At 41.8% G+C, this 18,974-nt stretch overlaps 1 protein-coding gene across 1 annotated transcript in view; it reads left to right on the top strand.

Moving 5' to 3' along the window:
* Positions 1-17,641, top strand: part of ric1 (RIC1 homolog, RAB6A GEF complex partner 1) — a 39,031-nt gene extending 21,390 nt beyond the window's left edge. Inside the window, exons 4-27 of the mRNA XM_030742835.1 lie at positions 1,592-1,699; positions 5,286-5,431; positions 5,625-5,761; positions 8,342-8,433; positions 9,008-9,096; positions 9,731-9,875; positions 9,961-10,009; positions 10,101-10,274; positions 10,381-10,593; positions 10,788-10,826; positions 11,249-11,359; positions 11,687-11,776; positions 11,888-12,048; positions 12,248-12,386; positions 12,466-12,582; positions 12,783-13,190; positions 13,681-13,992; positions 14,166-14,324; positions 14,926-15,062; positions 15,185-15,465; positions 15,615-15,827; positions 15,910-16,087; positions 16,178-16,366; positions 16,454-17,641. Of these exons, the coding sequence (XP_030598695.1) occupies positions 1,592-1,699; positions 5,286-5,431; positions 5,625-5,761; positions 8,342-8,433; positions 9,008-9,096; positions 9,731-9,875; positions 9,961-10,009; positions 10,101-10,274; positions 10,381-10,593; positions 10,788-10,826; positions 11,249-11,359; positions 11,687-11,776; positions 11,888-12,048; positions 12,248-12,386; positions 12,466-12,582; positions 12,783-13,190; positions 13,681-13,992; positions 14,166-14,324; positions 14,926-15,062; positions 15,185-15,465; positions 15,615-15,827; positions 15,910-16,087; positions 16,178-16,366; positions 16,454-16,769 (4,003 nt within the window). The 3' untranslated portion in view covers positions 16,770-17,641. The remainder of the gene's footprint in view (positions 1-1,591; positions 1,700-5,285; positions 5,432-5,624; positions 5,762-8,341; positions 8,434-9,007; positions 9,097-9,730; positions 9,876-9,960; positions 10,010-10,100; positions 10,275-10,380; positions 10,594-10,787; positions 10,827-11,248; positions 11,360-11,686; positions 11,777-11,887; positions 12,049-12,247; positions 12,387-12,465; positions 12,583-12,782; positions 13,191-13,680; positions 13,993-14,165; positions 14,325-14,925; positions 15,063-15,184; positions 15,466-15,614; positions 15,828-15,909; positions 16,088-16,177; positions 16,367-16,453) is intronic.
* Positions 17,642-18,974: the final 1,333 nt, after the last annotated feature.

The following is an 18,974-nucleotide window of genomic DNA, read 5'->3' as shown; positions in this document are numbered from 1 at the left end:
AAAGCTGTGACTTGCTGCTGCAACCACCACGGTTCAAAAGGCACAGCTTTTATTTTGAAGGTAAAAAGTCTCCATTGCATTATGTTCTTCAGTTTCACTTCTGCTTAGTGAATAGTTGGAGTGTTTGCAGACAAGTTGTTGTCTTCTGTACAAACTAAGGGGAACTGCAGTACTTGATAGTAACCAAAGCAAGCAAGCGCAAGGAGGTTTTCAGTGCAGCACTGTATATCTCTTTGCAACAAATTTCACCTAGCGACAACAAGCAATCTCCTGCAACCAGTCTGCAACTGGTTAGGTAAAACACCGTTTTCCAGAGTGACGAATGGTTACCAGGAGATCACAGACCTTTCTCTAGGCCTGTGTGACTGGGACCTAAGGGTATTGTTGCTGATCATGTACACCATTACATGGTATTCCCTGATGGAAGTGGCCTCTTTCAGCAGGATAATGCAATTTGCCACAAAGCAAAAATGGTTGAGGAATGGTTTGAGGAGCATGATGAGTTTGAAGTGTTGACTTGAACTCCAAATTCCCCAGACCTCAATCCAATCAAGCATCTGTAGGATGGGCTGGACAAACAAGTTTGATCCATGGAAGTCCCACTTTGCAACTTACAGAACTTAAAGAATCTGCTGCTAACATCTTGGTGCCAGATACCACAGCACACCTTCAGGGGTCTAGTGCACTCCATGGCTTGACGGGTCAGGGCTGTTTTGTCAGTAAAAGGGGGACCAACACACTATTAGGCAGGTGATCATAATGTTATGCTTGGTCAGTGTAACTTACATTCCTATCTATTTTGCTCTCAATCTATAGTGCACAGGTAGCCACTGTTTTAATAACAATTGCTAATTTAATTTTTTTATCATGTCTGTGATGTTTGCAAATATCTCCTAGACTTTGACAGTACAGTGAAAGGTAGTTGTGTAATGTTGTGGGTGTGGTGTCAATATGACTATCAGCACTTCATGTGTGGGGAAGTTAAAGTTGTCCTGAAATAGTTCTAGCAGGTATACAGCAGTTTACTAATAAATCTTGCTCATGACTGCAGTTATATTGTTAAAACAGGAAGCAGCATTTTTAAGACCAAATTATGCTCCACTGTCAAAATGATGTGGATGCACCTCCATTATCCCATAGCTGTTCCTCAGAGGATTTAGGAATATTCAGATATTCAATTTTTTTTTTGCAGGTTAAAAAATCGTCATTTTTTTTGTTATTAAGTGTCGATTAGTGGGACAATATGATAATTTAAGCATTCAAAATCTACAACACAATAAGACATTCAGAAAGTGAAGGGATGTAAATATTTTTTGAGTTCTCTTTGTCTGCTTAGGGATGTTTGCTTTCCTCTTTTCTTTTGCTAATCCTCCCATTGCTGTGCGTCATATGAAGCATTTGTTTGATTGATGGTTGACTCTCAGTGTGTGTACTTCACATTCCTTTACAGCATACCAGCAGCATTTGAGCAAGTCCAGACATATTCAGTGTTCATTGTCAGCTCTATGATTTTACAATTTTAGGATTTCACTGGGTTTATGTCCACGTAAGAAAGACTAAGATGTGTGTTTGGAATGATGTGTTTTCACAGGGGAAGCCCTCGTGTGAAGGTGACCCCAGGTTATAAGGAGGAGCAATGTGCGCCTGCACTCTCTCTAGAAATGAAGAAGCCTGTGGATCTGGAGGCCCCTATCACCAGGTAGACGCTCTCTTGTACTTACTTTTCTTTCTGTTGTGTCTACCTGTCAGCCTCAGCCTCACACAGGCATCAGCTCACTCCCTCTCAGTCTTTGATGTGTCATCAAGCTCACATTTACCCAGGCAAAATCTCCTAAACACACACTGCAGATTTACTCACACTCTGTCTCCATTCAAGTGCTCCCTGTAAACTCTAAGAATGTTTATGACCACCCCTCGTGCCTAGCTTCATCATCATGTATATATTTGCATGTAAACAAATTTTTCTTGAAGCTACAAATATTTGTATGCGTGTAAATGATCTTGTTAATTTAAAACAGTGATTTGAAATGTTGTAAATTAAACACAGACAAGATATTTTCCATTAAAACTTATGCAGTGGAATTGAAATCAATGTTATTTTACCTGAGCTCTAACTATAGTTTTACATTTACAGCATTTTAAAGATTTATACTGTGAACATGTTGTACTTTTCTCTGGCAGTTTATCAGTGGCTATTTAAAGATTTTCCACAATTGTTATTGCTTTTGCAAATGTAGCTCTTTGTGTATCTGTGAAAGCCATTTGGCTCCCTGTATTGGCTTGAAAAAGTCTCTTCTTCTGATGGAAAGACAGTATTGGCAGTGAGAGACAGCTGAGGTGCAAAGAGAAGCGAAAGTCCTCTGTGGATTTTTAATGGCAGAAGCCTTGCAGGGAGGAAATGCATGAAATGGCAGAAATGAAGGGGTGCTGAGAAGGAAGAGTGACTGACAGATGAATGGAGGTGGGCTGATTGATTAAAGCAAAGAAATAACATTTGCCTGGAACCGAACTGATTCAAATCGGCCTCTTCTGTTTTCTGGACGGTTTGTATTGAGATCATCCCAAGGCATTTTGAAGATGTAAATTTTCTGATCACAATCCATCATTATTTTTGTTTCAAGCTGCTCTCGGTTTCAAGTTTGCGTCGATGACTGTTTTCTCTCCAAATGCAGCCTTCCTGTTTTGCCTGTCACATTTTAAAGAGCATAAATGTTTTTATTCCATTAAGTTGTTCTTTCATAATATGAAATGACTTGACGTTCTTTTAAATGGCTCAAACTCGTTTGCACAAATGAAGCGAATAAGGCATTTTTACATGTTTAAATCAATGTGAAGACATCCATTTCCAGTCATTTACCTTTGTCTCTGTGTTAGTTTGAACACTAACAGGGAAAATTACCTAATTACCTCATTTCATCTTCTCAAACATATTTCTTTTTTCTCATGCACAATAGCAAACCTAAAACCTTCAGATATAAACTGTTGGTTAAACAAGTTTAATCTTTAGATCTTCAGTATTTTGTGATGATTTATAGACAAAACACTGAATAAATTAAGAAACTAGTCATCAAATTCAGTGATTAAAAATTGTCTGTAATTTACATAACACAGTCATAACTCAATGATCATTTTTAAAGCACAAATATTATTTCAGAATTGTTGCTGTAAAAGCTTAATACTTAGTATGAGTATTAATAAAGTGGCAACCAATTTGAAGTACTGTGCAAAAGCCATTTATTGAAACGTGCAAAGAAAAATACATTATATAAGGCAAAAACAGAGTTTGTACAATTTTAATCAGCTTGAAAGTCAATATTTGGTGTGACTGCCTTTATCCTTCAACACAGGCTGAACTCTGTTAGGCAGCTTTCTTGTCATTTCTTTAAGTAGTCTTCAGGAATAGTTCTCCAGGCTTCTTGAAGAGCGTTCAAAGCTCTTCTTTAGATGTTGGCTGCCTTTTGTTCCATTCTCTTTCAAGATGATCCCACACTGCTTCATTACTGTTGAGGTCTGGGCTCTGGGGAGGCCAATCCAAGACTGATATTGTTCCACTGTGGGTTTTTTTTTTTGTTCTATCCAGGTATGCTTTTACTGCATTGGCAGTGTGTTTGATCCACCGTGGTATTGCACGGTGGATCAAAATCTTATTGTACTTTTCTGTGCTCATAATTCCAGCAATTTTGACAAGATCCCAACACCACTGTCTGAAATGCAGCCCCAAACCATCACATAGCCTCCGATGTGTTTTACACATGGCTGTAGACACTAACTGTTGTACCTCTCTCTTGACATCCTCCATACATATTGGTGGTGATTTTACCAAAGATTTTCAAATTTGGATTCATCACTCCATCAGACCTGTTGCCATTGATTTTTTTTATTTTTATTTTTTCTCTTTTTTTATTCCAGTCCAGTTCTTGTAGAATTTGGCATACGTCAGCCTGTTCTTCCTGTTTCCCTTCCTTAAGAATGGCTTCCTGGCAGCCACCCTTCCACTGAGACCATTTCTGATGGGGCTTCAGTGAATAGCTGCTTTTCAGTTTTCAGCTAATCCTCTTTTGGAATGACCTTGTTGGTGCAAAAAATACTATTTTATACCTGTCAAACTGTTATCTTTAGGATTTTTTGTTGTTGTTGTAGATTCAACTAAAGAAATTGTGTTTTTTGTTGGCTGCTATTAATAAAGTGCTTAAAGATGCAGTTTAAAATTGGTTCTTTGCTAAGTTGTGTGTGTAGACACACTGGTTCATCCTTTCAGTTAGGTGCCTCTTTCTGCTTAAAATCATAGGTCAGCATTAAGTGGCTTAATGAGCAACAACAACAACAACAAGTCATTCATCTGAAAATGTTCAGGTACACGGACTTGACTGAAAATGAGTGAAAAAGCAGCCAATGTCCAGAGAAAAACTTTGAAAGATCTTAAGGAAGCCTGGAGAACTACTGCTCAAGACCACTTTAAAAATGATTGAACTACTGCAGATCCTCTAACAATAGAACTAGTCTAATGTAATTGTTTTTCTCCTTCATGGTGGTTTGAGATTTATTTGCAGCTTTTAGTCTGTCTTTGTTCCAGCTATCACCCACATATCCCGGATCTTGACGTCTTTTGACATTTAATGAGTGACAAGAACTTTTACTGTTTCTTTTTGTCCGCCTTTTTGTTTTTGTTTGTTGTCTACGTCTTTCGTGGCCCATGTTCATCTGTCGTTTCTCCTCCACTGTCTGTGCTCGACAGAGATTACAGGGTAGTCATCTGAATTAGAGCGCTCTGTTGGCATTTCACAGGCACAGCTTGATTGTGCAGGAGATGAGTGGGTGTCTCCTGCTGCGTGAAGCTGCAGTAAAAGACGTTGCCTCCTCCACAGTGTCAGTCCACTGTGCTTAAACCCTTTGCTTCCCTTCGTTTCTCCAGTTTCTGACTCTTGGATGAAGTGGTTGTGCCATCCACGGTGTTAAACCTCTTACATTTTTTCCAGATACAATGAAGTATTTTACACACACAAACACACTGTTGTTTGCGCCCTTGTGTGTTAGAAGATGGGGAGACTTGGCACTAGCAGCTACATGGCCTCATCACAGCTGCCCAGTAAAACTTTCAGTCTTCACACAGGGCACAGCTGGATGATGAATAGCCCACTGTTTTCTGTCTTGTTATATTGTTTTTACCCTGCCTACCTAGCACCCTCCCTGCTTTCTTTTACTAACTCCTCTTCAGTTTTTTTTTTTCTGTTCCTTTGAATAAAAATGTTATTTTTTATTTTTATTTTTTTACTACTTCCCACTAGCTTGCAGACCCTGCAGGAGGATTTGCTGGTGTGTACTGCAGACGGCTACCTCCATGTGCTACACTGGGATGGGCTAGGCAGCAATGGACGCAAGGCTATCTGTCTTACTACAATCCCCTTCTCACTGGACCTGCAGTCTGCTCGAGGTTAGAAAATCCACGCACTCTGCTAAAAGCCAAGAGAGTAACAGTAAAACAAAATCTGTCAGTCAGTTGCTAATATTAGTGCCCCCCAAAAAATCATATAAATAGCATTAAAACTATATAAATGGCTTACAGTAGCTATTCAGTGTTAAAATGTTTTCTCACAAAAAAAAATTCTCCGCCCTTGTGTATGTAGGTGGTCCTTCTCTTGACCTGGAAGGAGTTTATATCTGTTGTATGGAGTACTGTGTGACCCTGGATGGCTTTGCTGTCGTACTGAGTGATGGACGCCTGGGCTTTATCACCCCACTGAGTAACACCATCACTGCAGATGTAAGGATACTCACAGACACGGACAGGTCATGTTAAAGCGCACACTTTTTTTTTAGTCATTTTACACAACATAGTAATAATCAAGTTGAGACATTTTGTGCAGTTGGCCCTTTGTTTACGGAGATGGTTTGTGTCAGATGTGTTCTCACTACTCAAACTATTCTGTTTGTTTTAAGTGAGGGTGCTGCAGGCAGGCCACATGCCATCCACTCGTCCGCTGTGAATTCTTGAATTCACAGCTCTATTTGCTCTATTTTCACACGGGGAAATTCACATTGCGCAGACCTTTACAGTAGGGACTGGCAGCGGTAAAGACCATTGACTGTCCGAGCCGACTGAATCAGACCTTTGCTTTCTCACATACAGTTCCATTCAGAAAGGCTCAAGGCTGCAGTACATGTGTGAAAACTAAAGGACCTGCACACAGCCTGACACCATCATGATGGGAACACTACAGGCCTGTTTTGTGCAGCAAAATCACTAACGACGTAATGATATCTGTGTTTTGTGAAGATAACCATGCTTTTTTTTTTTTTTTTTTTCCTGCAAATAAATTGAGTGTTCCACTTGGTTTTAGAAGAATAGAAAAACATCTTGTGCTCTCAGCTTATTCCAGGATCTACAGTTAGGGCCATGATTTGTTGGACAGAGACACCATTTTTTTTGTACTTTTGCCTCTGTAGACCACCACAGTGGATTTTAGATCAGACAATCAAAAATGTGATTGAAGTGCAGACTTTCAGGTTTAATTTAAGAGGTTTTACAAAACTTTTATCATAAGTGTTTTGAATTATAGCCATTTTTATCCACATTTCTCGAGAAAACATGGACCTTGCAAAATGCTGTTTCCTCCCTTGAGATGTTCTGCTACTGTAGTCACCTTCATTGCTGCTTGTTTGTGAGTCTTTATGCACTCAATTTTGTCTTCAGTAACTGAAAAGCTGCTCTACTGGATTGAGATCAGGTGACTGACTTGCCCATTGAAGAATATCCCATTTCTTTGCCTTGAGAAACTATTGGGTTTGCGTTGGATCATTATCCATTTGCACTGCGAATGTCTGTCTGATCGGTTTTGCAGCGTTTGGCAGAATCTGAGCAGAGAACACAGCCCTGTGCACTTCACAATCCATCCTGCTGCTTCTATCAGCAGTCACATCATCAGTAAACACTAGTGACGTGGTTCCACTGGCAGCCATACATTCCATCCATTTCCTCCACCATATTTGAAGGATAATGTGAGCTCTTGGATCATGAGCTGTTTCTCTCCTCCTCCATACTTTTCTCTTCCCTCCACACTGGTGCAAGTTCATCTTGGTTTCATCTGCCCAAAGAATTTTTTTCAGAATTTTTTTTTTTAGAAACTCTGATCTGGCTTTCTTGTTCTTGAGTGGAACCAGTGGTCTGCACCTTCTGTATTTCCATTTATGAAGGTGTTTCTTGATTCTAGACTTTAACAATGATACTTTTATCTCACTGACAGTGTTCTTGACTTGGTGACAATATTTTTCTTAACCATGGAAATCATTTTGTCACCATCCACTTCAGTTGTCTTTTGTGGTCTGTGGGGCCTTTTGGTGTTGCCATGCTGGGCGGTGCATTCCTTCTTTTTAAGAAAGTACTAGCCTCCTTCACTTACGTCTCTTTGGGTCTCATATTTAAAAATATAATAAAAAATCTGTAAAATACAAATTCAAGACTGTGAATCAGCTTTAGATATTTTGTCTGCTTCATTTGTCGTGAAGAAGAGAACGGGCCTCACCTGGCCACAGAACTGCTTGTAAATCAATTGGCCAATGAATTTTGAACCTCTGAGCACCTGGGACTGTTTAGGAACTAGAGCCATTTTTATAAACAGTTAAAGCAACATTGAATTAAAGCTTAAAGTCTGCACTTTAATCACATATTGATTGCCTGATTTATAATCTACTTTGGTGGCACACAGAGGCAAAACTACAGAAATTGTCTTCGTCCAACAAATGATCACATTGTGGTCCTAATTGCATGTGTGTTTGTGTGTCTGTAAAAGGAAAAAAAATGTAGAAACAAATGTTACTAATAATGTGCAAAATATAAAGTGGGTGTTTTTTTGTTTGTTTGTTTTTTGTTGTTTTTAAATGAGTTTTTTTTTCATAGTCAATTTGTCCCTGTGTGATTTTAAAATCATATCCTTCATTTTCCCCATGCAGGAGATACATAGAACTACTTCTAGAGAATAATTATCCACGCTAATAATGCAGCATGTTCAAGTAAACACAAAGCTAGAACAAAATGTTTTTAATAATATTGTGGTAATGACTCAGTGCAGAGCTTGCGGCTTTTATTGTTCTTGGCAGGGTGAAAGCAGTAATGACCATCAGGAAAACATTTTCTTACATCTTAGTTTATCATTAATATTTTTGGCTTGAAAATTGATAGTGGGTGATGAGTTTAACATGAAGATATTCATTTCCAGGAATAAATGTCAATTTAAAATCGTGACCAAGCAATCCAATCCAGCAATAATTTGTGTTTGTTCTAGACACACTCTGGCAACAGTTTGCTGTTACTTGGTATTCATGAAGGTTTCATGTGTGTATCCAGCAGTTGCAGGGTGTCTGGGCGGCAGATGTGACTGACGGCACCTGTGTGGCAGTCAACAACAAGTACAGGCTGATGGCCTTTGGCTGCGCCAGGTAAGTCTGTCTGCAACCGTCTCCTTCTCTCACTGTCTGTCTACATCTTTACAGTCGAGTGCTGAAACGCAATCTTGGGTGTATTTGTTGAACGTTTGTGTTACAGAGAGATTGTTCTCAATGTGATGTGTGTCCAGTGTGAGAATCTGTCAGTTTGTGTTTGCTGAGGTTAACTAGTGTGTACTCGTCAGGAACTCCTCATATAGTGCAATAATCCCAGGTTGGCAGGAATTTCTCTCCTTGCTGCGTCCTGCTCTCCGTTTATCATGTTTTAGCCACTGTTTTCTACACTGTTTTGCACTTTGCACCTTTTGAAAAATGAAGTACAGATAAGAGGTTGAAACTTTTTAACTGTACAATGAAAAAAAAATATTTCTTTTAAAAAGGATCCTTGCATATTTGAAAGCAGACTTAAGCAAGATGTCAGCTGGGGGCACCTGTAAACATTTGAGTTTAAGCATCTGTATTTAATCAGTCTCACATGTTGACCTTGTGATGTTGGCGTAGTTATGTGCATTGAGGTGTGCAGACATGATAAGAGTAGTTATTAAAAAGTTGCGGGTTCTCATTACAGCGGCTCAGTGCTGGTGTACATGATAGACACCACAACGGGATCGATGCAGCTCTCCCACAAACTGGAGCTCACTCCAAAACACTATCCAGGTATCCTCATTTGCTCGCAATCCTTCTGTCTTACTTTTTGTCTCCTTTTTTCAACTTATCTTAGCCCTGCTCAGCATCCTCTTTCAGGTAATGTACATTCCTGCAGCTGTCTCTCTATCTGATGTCCTGAATCACATTTGTTGGATTTGTGATCCAAAGCTATAGCTCACCCTAGTGGTTGAACTCTCTTAGAGACCCATCGCTGTTTAAACAATGAAAATGGCTGGTATCTTAATCTTGGTTTATAATGAAGAGCTTAGCATGAAAACATCTTACTTTAGACTACCACAGAGTTTAATCTTGTGCACAAGATTATTTTTGTCTCATACACTATGCTCTTCCTCTATAATTAAAATAACTATTCCTGTAAGATGATCTCATTTTCATTATATGCTACAAACCACGCCCCATCTGAGTTAAGTAATATCATTCTAATTAAAATCCCATTTTTTATTTATTTATTTATTATCTGTGAAGCTATTCATACTTTCATGGATGTATGCATAGCCTTGTTCCTGGGCCACATGTGGCTCAACAGTTTATCGGCCAAATATGGCACAGTTTGAAAGGTATACCATGGATCATGACGACAACTAATACAACAATGACTTCTGTGTGTTCTTTGTCTGTTCAGACATCTACAATAAGACAGGCCCTGTCAAGCTAATCTGCTGGTCACCTGACTACAGCGTTGCCATGGTTACATGGGAGTGTGGCGGCCTGTCGCTGTGGAGCGTCTTTGGGGCTCACCTCATCTGCACTCTGGGAGAGGACTTCATGTGAGTGAAGACACAGATGCAGCCCTACATAATTCATGCAGCTTTGTATGCACATTTGTTTTCATCGTTTGTTTGTTCCTCTTAGACATCGTTCTGATGGTACCAAGAAGGACCCACTTAAGATCAGCTCTATGGTGTGTGTGGAGGGGTTTGTTTGTTTGGTTGTTTGTTTGTTTGTTTGGTTGTTTTTTGTATGCTGAATCTTGTACGTCTGTCCCTTTCTAGAGCTGGGGGGCAGAGGGCTACCACCTATGGGTGCTTCCTAACAAACAGGAGAGGAGAAGACAAGAGGAGCAGCAGGATGTAGAGATGGTTGCACCTCCTACCTCCGCCCCTTTGCAGGCTGGCATACTGCAGTTCCACTTCATTAAGAGTGCCCTCACAGTCAACCCCTGCACGGTGAGAAGAGGAATGGAAACAATGCTACATGCACCAACACACACTCTCTCTCACACACTGTTACTAAGCATTAACCCTTGGTTTACTCATTTCTTGGCTGTTCCAGAGTAACCAGGAGCAGGTGTTACTCCACGGTGAAGATCGTCTCTACCTGACCTGTGGTGACCCCACACAGATCCACAGCAGCTCTGACACACACCCGCGCACACACTTACACCCACATGACGGCAGCCCGCTGCACCCACCCCCCAACCCCGACTCCGCTCTCTCTCAGGGACTCAGCACTTTACTTGGACACAAGCACTGGCACGTGGTCCAGGTAAGGATGCGCATGTTCTTGCTGACCTGTACACTTCCTGTATGTGATCATAATGAATAAATTACTGCACTGAAAACCAAATCCACAGTAGCCTTTTCTGGTTTATGAAAGACAGACACAAATGAGTGGTGTAGCTATATGGATATGAAATTTAGCTCAGTGTCTCTTTTAATTTTATGTTATTTGTTCACTAGATTCACAGCACATACCTAGAGAGCAACTGGCCTATACGGGTAAGTGTATGAATGTGTGTTTTTTTACTTTAATGTAGATCTTACTGATGCTAAATGTGTTGTCTGATAAATAGGCACATGCACTCATATTCCTGTGTTTTTGCAGTGGTAATGTTTACAAAGTAACGTGTGTACATAAGGAGAATTATTGTTATACAAGGTGAAGAAGCTAAATATGAAGTATAGTTAAAAGATGTCCTCTTTTTTTTATTGTGGCTTTGGCTTGGTTGCTCCTGCAGGCCTCTAAAGCTCATTTTATGTGATGTAAAGCTCTGCAAACAAGTTCAACTCGAAAAAAGTCATCGTGCTGATAGCAAAAACCATCAGCTCTGTGTTTCATTTCATGGATTGTTTGTATTCTATGTTAACATTTGAAATTGTTGTATGGTGTATCTTACGGATCTGTGTGTATGTTTGTAAAGTTTGCAGCCATAGACACAGCAGGCCAGTACATGGCTGTAGCAGGGAGGCGAGGCTTTGCACACTACTCCTTATTTACAAGAAAATGGAAGCTGTTTGGGAATATCACTCAGGTATGTTGACACTGGTGATCAATAAACAGTCGGTGACAGACTGTTCAAACCACCTGTGTTATTAACATTAGCAAAAAAAAAACTGTACACCAGAAACTTCATAGCATGGGTTTGCATGGCCAAGCAGCCAGTGTTTATATAGGTGGCCCAGTACTGTTGTTCATATACATATGTATGTATGTACCTGTATAGGTACAGCTTTTCCATGGTGAAATATGTAAAGCCTCTAAAAATTGAGTTGAAAATTCAATTCAAATAAACATTTTGTTGAAAACTGAATTTGTGGCGGAGTAACTGATAAATATGTTCTTGCTTTTTTTTCTACAGGAGCAGAACATGATGGTCACAGGAGGTCTGGCTTGGTGGAATGACTTTGTGGTGGTGGCCTGTTACAATTTTATAGACCAGCAGGAGCAGGTGAGACTGAACTACCTATATACCTTCCCATTGTTTCACAAGTCCTTGTGTTTTTTTGCCATCTAATGTTTCTGTTTGATTTTGATGTCTCCCTCTGTTGTCTCTCTGTAGTTGAGGCTCTATCAACGCTCATCCAACCTGGACAATGCCTTTGCTTCGGTTACTAAGCTACATTCAGACACTCTGCTACTCAATGTCTTCAGAGACATGGTGATACTGTTCAGAGCCGACTGCTCCATCTGCCTTTATAGTATAGAGAGGAAGAATGACAGGTGAGCTTTTATACATGTACAAAATCTTTTAATGTGAAGCTGTCCATGAAGATGTTTAATTATTGCATCACTTTAATCACTGTTTTCCAATCAGGGAGAAAAAGTCTTCTAATTCTTTGCATTGTTTGCTTTGCCATGCATTAGTCTTCTTTCATTAAGGTCATAATTTTGATTTAAATGTTTATGCTTATCATTCCAGTCCCAACCCGACTGCCAGTGTGGAGCTGCTGCAGGAAGTATCAATGTCTCGATACATCCCTCATCCAGCCCTTGTGGTCTCTGTTACTCTTACGTCTGTGCGCACAGAGACGGGGATCACATTGAAAGCCCCGCAGCAGGTAATGCAGGAACACAGTAACACACACCCACTGATCTATAACTACAAGCATTTTAATGCCTCTTGTGTGTCCTTCTCAGGCCTGCATGGCAGAGAGCATTATGTTAAATCTGGCTGGCCAGTTGATCATGCTACAGAGGGACCGTTCAGGACCGCAAGCACGGGAGAAAGACACGGCTGCTGTCAACAAGAAGCTGGTGAGTTCAAACTGATTCTTGGGAACTTATACAGTGTTTTGAATTCTAAAATATTCTATTAATATTGATGTCAGTGTAAACAGAAATCAAACAGTTTTTAGTTAAAAAGACTCTTCCACAAACCTAAGACATGAAAATTGAATAATATTTTAAGTATTGATTAGGAAACACTGTCTAACAGTTTTTCCTTTTACCACTAGCTGCCATTTTGTCCTCCTGTCGTGTTGGCCCAGTGTGTGGAGAATGTGTGGACCACCTGCCGTTCAAACAAGAAAAAGCGGCATTTGCTGGAGGCCCTTTGGTTGTCCTGTGGAGAGGCGGGCATGAAAGTCTGGCTGCCGCTTTTCCCCCGAGACCATCGCAAGCCCCACTCGTTCCTCTCCAGACGCATAATGCTGCCCTTCCACATCAACATCTATCCTTTGGCTGTGCTGTTCGAGGATGCCCTCGTACTGGGGGCAACCAATGAGACCGTGCTCTATGATGGGCTACAGGGATCCTCAGAGCCACTGGAGGCACTGTTTCCATACTGCACCGTAGAGAGGACCTCACAGATCTACCTCCACCACATCCTGAGACAGCTGCTGGTTCGCAACCTGGGTGAACAGGTATTTGGATCATCCTGTCTCAAAATAGCTGCCTATTAAAGGATTTGCTTTGCTTTTACTAGTTTTGTTTACATTCTTTGTATTGAGTAGGTGAAACCCTCCTGATAACACAGTTCCATGGTGTAATCATATTGGCACTCTTTTACTGATATGCGTTTTGAAACAGTCTTACCCTGAGCAAAAACACAAGCTCATATGCAAAATTATTGTCAGATCTAAGTGATGACTTATATCATTCCTGGATGTCATTTCTAGTTGACTGATAAAGTAATTTAAGATAAGGACTATGGGAATATGCTTAAATTAAAAGGTTACAGCCTACACCTTTGTGTTTAGCATTTTAGCATTGTTTTCTTCACCTGCAATTTAATTTTTATTTAGGAAAGGGTCATTCACACAGATTTGTGTGCATTCACTGTTAATAAATGAAGGTCACTGTGAGCACTTACACTGAGTTTGTTCTTTTGTCACTTTACTGTTTCCTCTTAAGGCTTTGATGCTGGCTCAGTCATGTGCCTCCCTCCCCTACTTCCCCCATGTCATGGAGCTGATGGTTCATGTAGTGCTGGAAGAAGAGGCAACATCGCGGGAGCCCATACCCGACCCTCTGCTTCCCACCGTTGCGAAGTTCATCACAGAGTTCCCACTGTTCCTCCAGACCATCGTCCATTGTGCCAGGAAGACAGAGTATGCCCTGTGGAATTACCTGTTTGCAGCCGTGGGAAACCCCAAAGATCTCTTTGAGGAGTGTCTCATGGCTCAAGATCTGGATACAGCAGCCTCCTATCTGATTATACTGCAGGTAGTGAGCAGGATCAGACATTCTGCATGCCCCAGTTCAGTTAACTTTATATCATAATAGCAGGGATTATTAGCATTTTCACCTGTGGAAATATTTAGGAAAGCAAAGTGTAACATGTAAAAGCATGGTACATGTTCTACTGAAGCTTTCTCATTGTCTTGTTTTCCATAAAGAATATGGAGGTTCCAGCAGTGAGCAGACAGCACGCCACTCTTCTCTTCAACACGGCACTCGAGCAGGGCAAGTGGGACCTCTGCCGACACATGATCCGATTTCTCAAAGCCATTGGTTCAGGGGAGATGGAGACTCCGCCCCCAACACCCACTACTCAGGTGAGAACCAATGAAAATGTTACCAAAAAAAAAACACAGCGACTGTATCAATCTGTCTGCCTTCAGGTAAATGAATCTGACTGGGTGAAAACAAGGCTCCATGTAACCTCAGCATGTCTTCCAATTTGTTTTGACTGTGCAAACCTGACAGTACAAGGGAACCAACTATGCATCTGCCCTCTGTGGGGACTAGAAAAGCTGCTGTCTGCAACTTTGCAAGCAACTATGATCTTGGCTCTTGTGTGGATGCAAATAACAATATGTAAAAAGAGTGTTTTGTAATCCATCTGACATGAAAATCATTGCAGCAGCACCATAAGAAATGTGTGTTAATGATGAAACTGCACGAGTGGAAGCTTGTGTCCAATTTGTTGTCACCTGTACATGATCTAGTGAACAACTAGTAAATGCCTTTTACTCAGTGGCATCAAGGCTTTAAAACGGTCTCCCGCTCCTTCTTTAAGTTATTCCATTTTATTGTACAGCTCTTTGTGACAACATGTCCACGAAAAACACCTCATAAATAAACATGAAGCTTCTGCTTTCTCCCCACAACCACTGCACTGTAAACGAGTAACCCTGAACATGTTTCTGTCTTCAGGAACCTAGCTCAACTGGAGGTTTTGAGTTCTTTAGAAATCGCAGCATCAGCTTGTCTCAGTCAGCTGACTCGGTCAACACAGGAAAGTTCAACCTGCAGAAGACCTTCAGTATGCCCTCTGGATCTGCTGCTAAAGGGTACACACACGCATTACTAAGCAGAAAAGTGAATGCTAGTATTGCAAAATGTTCTCTATAGTATCCATTTATCCCCGCCTTTTCTTTAACGCTCCTTTTCCCATGTTGTTTCCTCCTGCCAGTCGGGATGTGGAGTGTGCAGAGAACATGTATATTGACATGATGCTCTGGCGACACGCCCGCCACCTCCTGGAGCAAGTGCGCCTTCGAGATCTGGGATGCTTTTCTGCTCAGCTGGGCTTCGAGCTCATCAGCTGGTTATGTCGCGAACGAAACCGCGTGGCTCGAGTTGATGATTTTGTTACAGCACTGAAGAAACTCCATAAGGATTTTCTCTGGCCGTTCCCCGTTATTCCTGTGGGAAGCCTCAGCTCACCACTGAAGAACGGACGTTGTCGTCCAGGTGAGTGGAGGACGAGAAAATGTACACAAAATCGATGGTTACTTTAAATATTTAAGAGTGGTTGAAGCAAACTCAAAGGAGTCAGTATCTCAGTAGCTTTGGCTTTGTCATTGATAGTAATTCTTGCTGCTTTTTGTTTGTGTTTTTAGTACTGAGCACACGGCTGTTGAAATCACAATCAGCGGACAGCCTGCTGAACAATGACATGGACACGGCACCACCTGAGGCAGCTCCTACCAACCACACCTGGATGGATGGTCTCGGGCAGAGGGCCAAAGACATGGACACAGCCTCATCTGCTCATTCCAACCAACACTCACCACAGACTCATGACGCCTTCCTGTCGCTTCTCACCAACAAAGGTAATAAGAGCGGAATAGTTAGTCTCTCCTGTTGTTTATATCAGCTTAAGCTGACTTCACCTTTCACTTGCTGCCCGCTTAGTCGAAGAGTACAGTATCGGCTCGGCCACAGACCTCACCGAGAACAGCTCAGTGGTGGATGGCGACTGGACGATGGTGGACGAGAACTCCTCCACTTTGAGCCTGAGTCAGGCCGAGCTGGAGCACATCTCCATGGAGCTGGCCAACAAAGGCCCACACAAGTCCCAGGTGCAGCTCAGGTGAGACGCCACTCACTTTCTGATCATTTGGTTCAATTCAATATGAAACCAACACATATATTTAAGCTGCCACCTGTCTGTGTCCATCAGGTATCTCCTCCATGTGTTCATGGAGGCGGGCTGTCTGGAGTGGTGTGTGGTGATTGGGTTGATCCTACGGGATGCAAATGTCATCAAGCAGGTGATCAGCTTCCTGGACAACCCAGAGGTTCCTCCAGAAACCGTGCAGAGTGTCCGAAACGGATTATTAGCAGTCGATGCATGGGCCTCCACAGACTGGTGGGCATAACGACTCCTAACAGAGGTTTTAAATTCTAATGTTTTTATTATTACCATAAATGTTTTGTTTCTGTCTTCTTTCCTTAGCCTGGGTTACAAACCGTTTCTCAACCTGATCCAGCCGCAGCTGCAGCGGCTGATGGACTCGTCGTCTGAGCAGGTCCAGCCCGAAGCGTTCCAGCCAGCCAGCCAGTGCTCCAAGCTCAGTGGCTCTGAAGGTCTGGGAGGAGCCGCGGTACCTCGGGTGGAGGACAGCAGAGGGGTAACGACTCCGCTCGGCCTGGCCTTGCCCTCTCTCGAACCCGCAGGAGTTTTTCCCCGTCCCCCCTCTGAGGACTGTCCTCCCGAACAGACGGAGGAGCAGGGGGAGGAGGAGGGAACCTACGACTGCACCTTGTCCTGAAGCCTCTTCTGGACTTTTAACCTGTGAACCCTTCAAGGGACAAAGAGGAGGAAGCTGCAGCAGTGGCTGACTGGAAATAGACTTAATTTTGTGTGTGCCTGTGTGCGTACGTGCGTGCGTATATGTATGTGTACCTCTCCTGCCGGTTCGTACTTCAGTCAGTATTACCCACTTTTGAGATTTGCCCTTGCTATGCTGAGCTATCAGCCCGACAGGCGCAGAGACATCACAGCACAAGCAGCCCGCTGGTTCCTTTTAGCAGAACTTATTTCACCAAAATCTGCTGTTAGATTAGAGAAGAAGGTCACTTGTGTCAGTTGTTTTCCATTGTAGAGCAGCACATGAAAGCACCGGGGAGAAAGTTCCACTGTTCAGGTTGAGTGATAGAATCAGTTCAAAGGGTTTGTTTCAATTATCGCGCTGCATCGCTGAGAATAATGTAGAACAAAGAGCTCGAGTCATGAACCATTTATGAGACTTACTGAAGTGTGTCTGAGCCTGCAGTAAGTGAAGTGTGCCGTTCTGTGTGCACAAGAGGTGTTTCATACTTTCATACCTCAGTACAATTTTAAAATATTTTGTGATACCTTTTTCTATATTGTAACATTGTACAGGATAACATTATTTTTCTATCAATCAGACCATGTCCCTCTCCAGTCTCCCTGTGACAAAAAGCTCAATGTATGAATTCTGTGTAATTCTTGAAAAGCGTTTGAATTTAAGGTTTCTAAGAAAATGATCTGAGTTGAATCCCACTGTTCTGAGTGCAGACTAGTTTCTTACCACTGATCAGTACCTCTGCTTATCTATTCTTCACACGGCGACACCCCCCCCCCCCCCACACACACACACACACACGCTATTAAAAAAAATAAATAAATCAGATGCTTTATCCAACTTTTTAAACACAAAAAAAAGGGTTTTATGTCTCCTATCATGTGCAAGGCAGATCATTAGTGTGTTATTAAAGCCATTCTACCCAAGATGCATCAGGTGGATCATTTGATTGTCAGCAGTGTTAAGAGCAACACATTAGTATTGTTTTAGATTGAGGGATTGATTGTTGTGCAATAAAAGAGGCGTCGTGTGACGTGACCCTCATCCTCTCATAGCTCATCCAGACCAACCGCGAGACGAGCGAGGAGGACGATCACCGCGTCCGTGCGCTCCCGAGTGGAGCTCTGAATGCGTGTGCTGCATTGTATCTGATCACATGGAGTTGATTTTTATTGTATTAGTCCTCATTATTACTATTATTTATTGGAGTTACAGCTGAGTGATCATTCCTGGTTTGCTTTCTGACTGATAACAAGCTCCTTCCCCCTTCTTTCGTTATCAGCATCATGCATTGGCTCAACCACAAGCACTAAAAACGATGCATCAGTATTATATTGTGCAATGTATTGAAATGTTACTCAGCTTTATTTTTTATGTTCACTACTGCTTATGTTTCCCCCTCCCCTCTCTCTCTCTCCCCCAGCTGTTGCGCATTTCATCTTAGACCAAACTATATTTCATAGGTTTGTTTTTGCTTTGAGTTGCGTGTGTTTGTTTTATGAACTGCCTGTCACTATACACAAAAAGGGCGAGATGACTAAGCCGGCTCAGTGTAAATCTAGTTTGACCCTCCTTCCGCTCTGAACAAGCCTACAGCTTCAGTACGCTGCTCCGCTCCAAGCTTTACTTGAACACGGAAACTTGATGAACCAAAGACTTTACGTCCAGAGGCCTTCTGTTTTTAACCCGTTGCTTCGACTGAAAGCTCGAGTCATTATGCAGAGGGAAGAAAACCTCACTCGCGCACATCCCAGCCCTCTCTCATCAGAAACGTCATTGCTCAAAACTAATGCTAAACGGTATACGAGACAATTTCCTACGGAAATGAATATTTCAGACCTTTTATAGTTTCCTTCTCCGTGGGGGAGGAGCGGTCAGTTGGTCAGGTGTCTCGTCCGCTCAGAGGTGGACAGCAGCTCCCTCCCAGCTGTGTACAGTTTAAAAAGTATTGCTTGTTTCTTCAGAGTTAAGTTTTATTTCTGGGGCAGCAGACATCCTCAATGCAGTGTAAAGATACTCTCTTGTACATTTGCCTTTTCTACTCATGTTTGGTTTTCTACTTCAATTTTTTCCCTTGTACATAAAGACCAATAAATTATTTTTAAAAGGTTAGTCTGCCTCTTTAACCACTTTATTTTTAACCAGGTT

The sequence above is a fragment of the Archocentrus centrarchus genome, chromosome 12, assembly GCF_007364275.1.
Source record: "Archocentrus centrarchus isolate MPI-CPG fArcCen1 chromosome 12, fArcCen1, whole genome shotgun sequence".
Lineage (NCBI taxonomy): Eukaryota > Metazoa > Chordata > Actinopteri > Cichliformes > Cichlidae > Archocentrus > Archocentrus centrarchus.
Note: the sequence above shows the minus strand (reverse complement) of the source record. Positions and strands in the feature narration are given on the sequence as shown.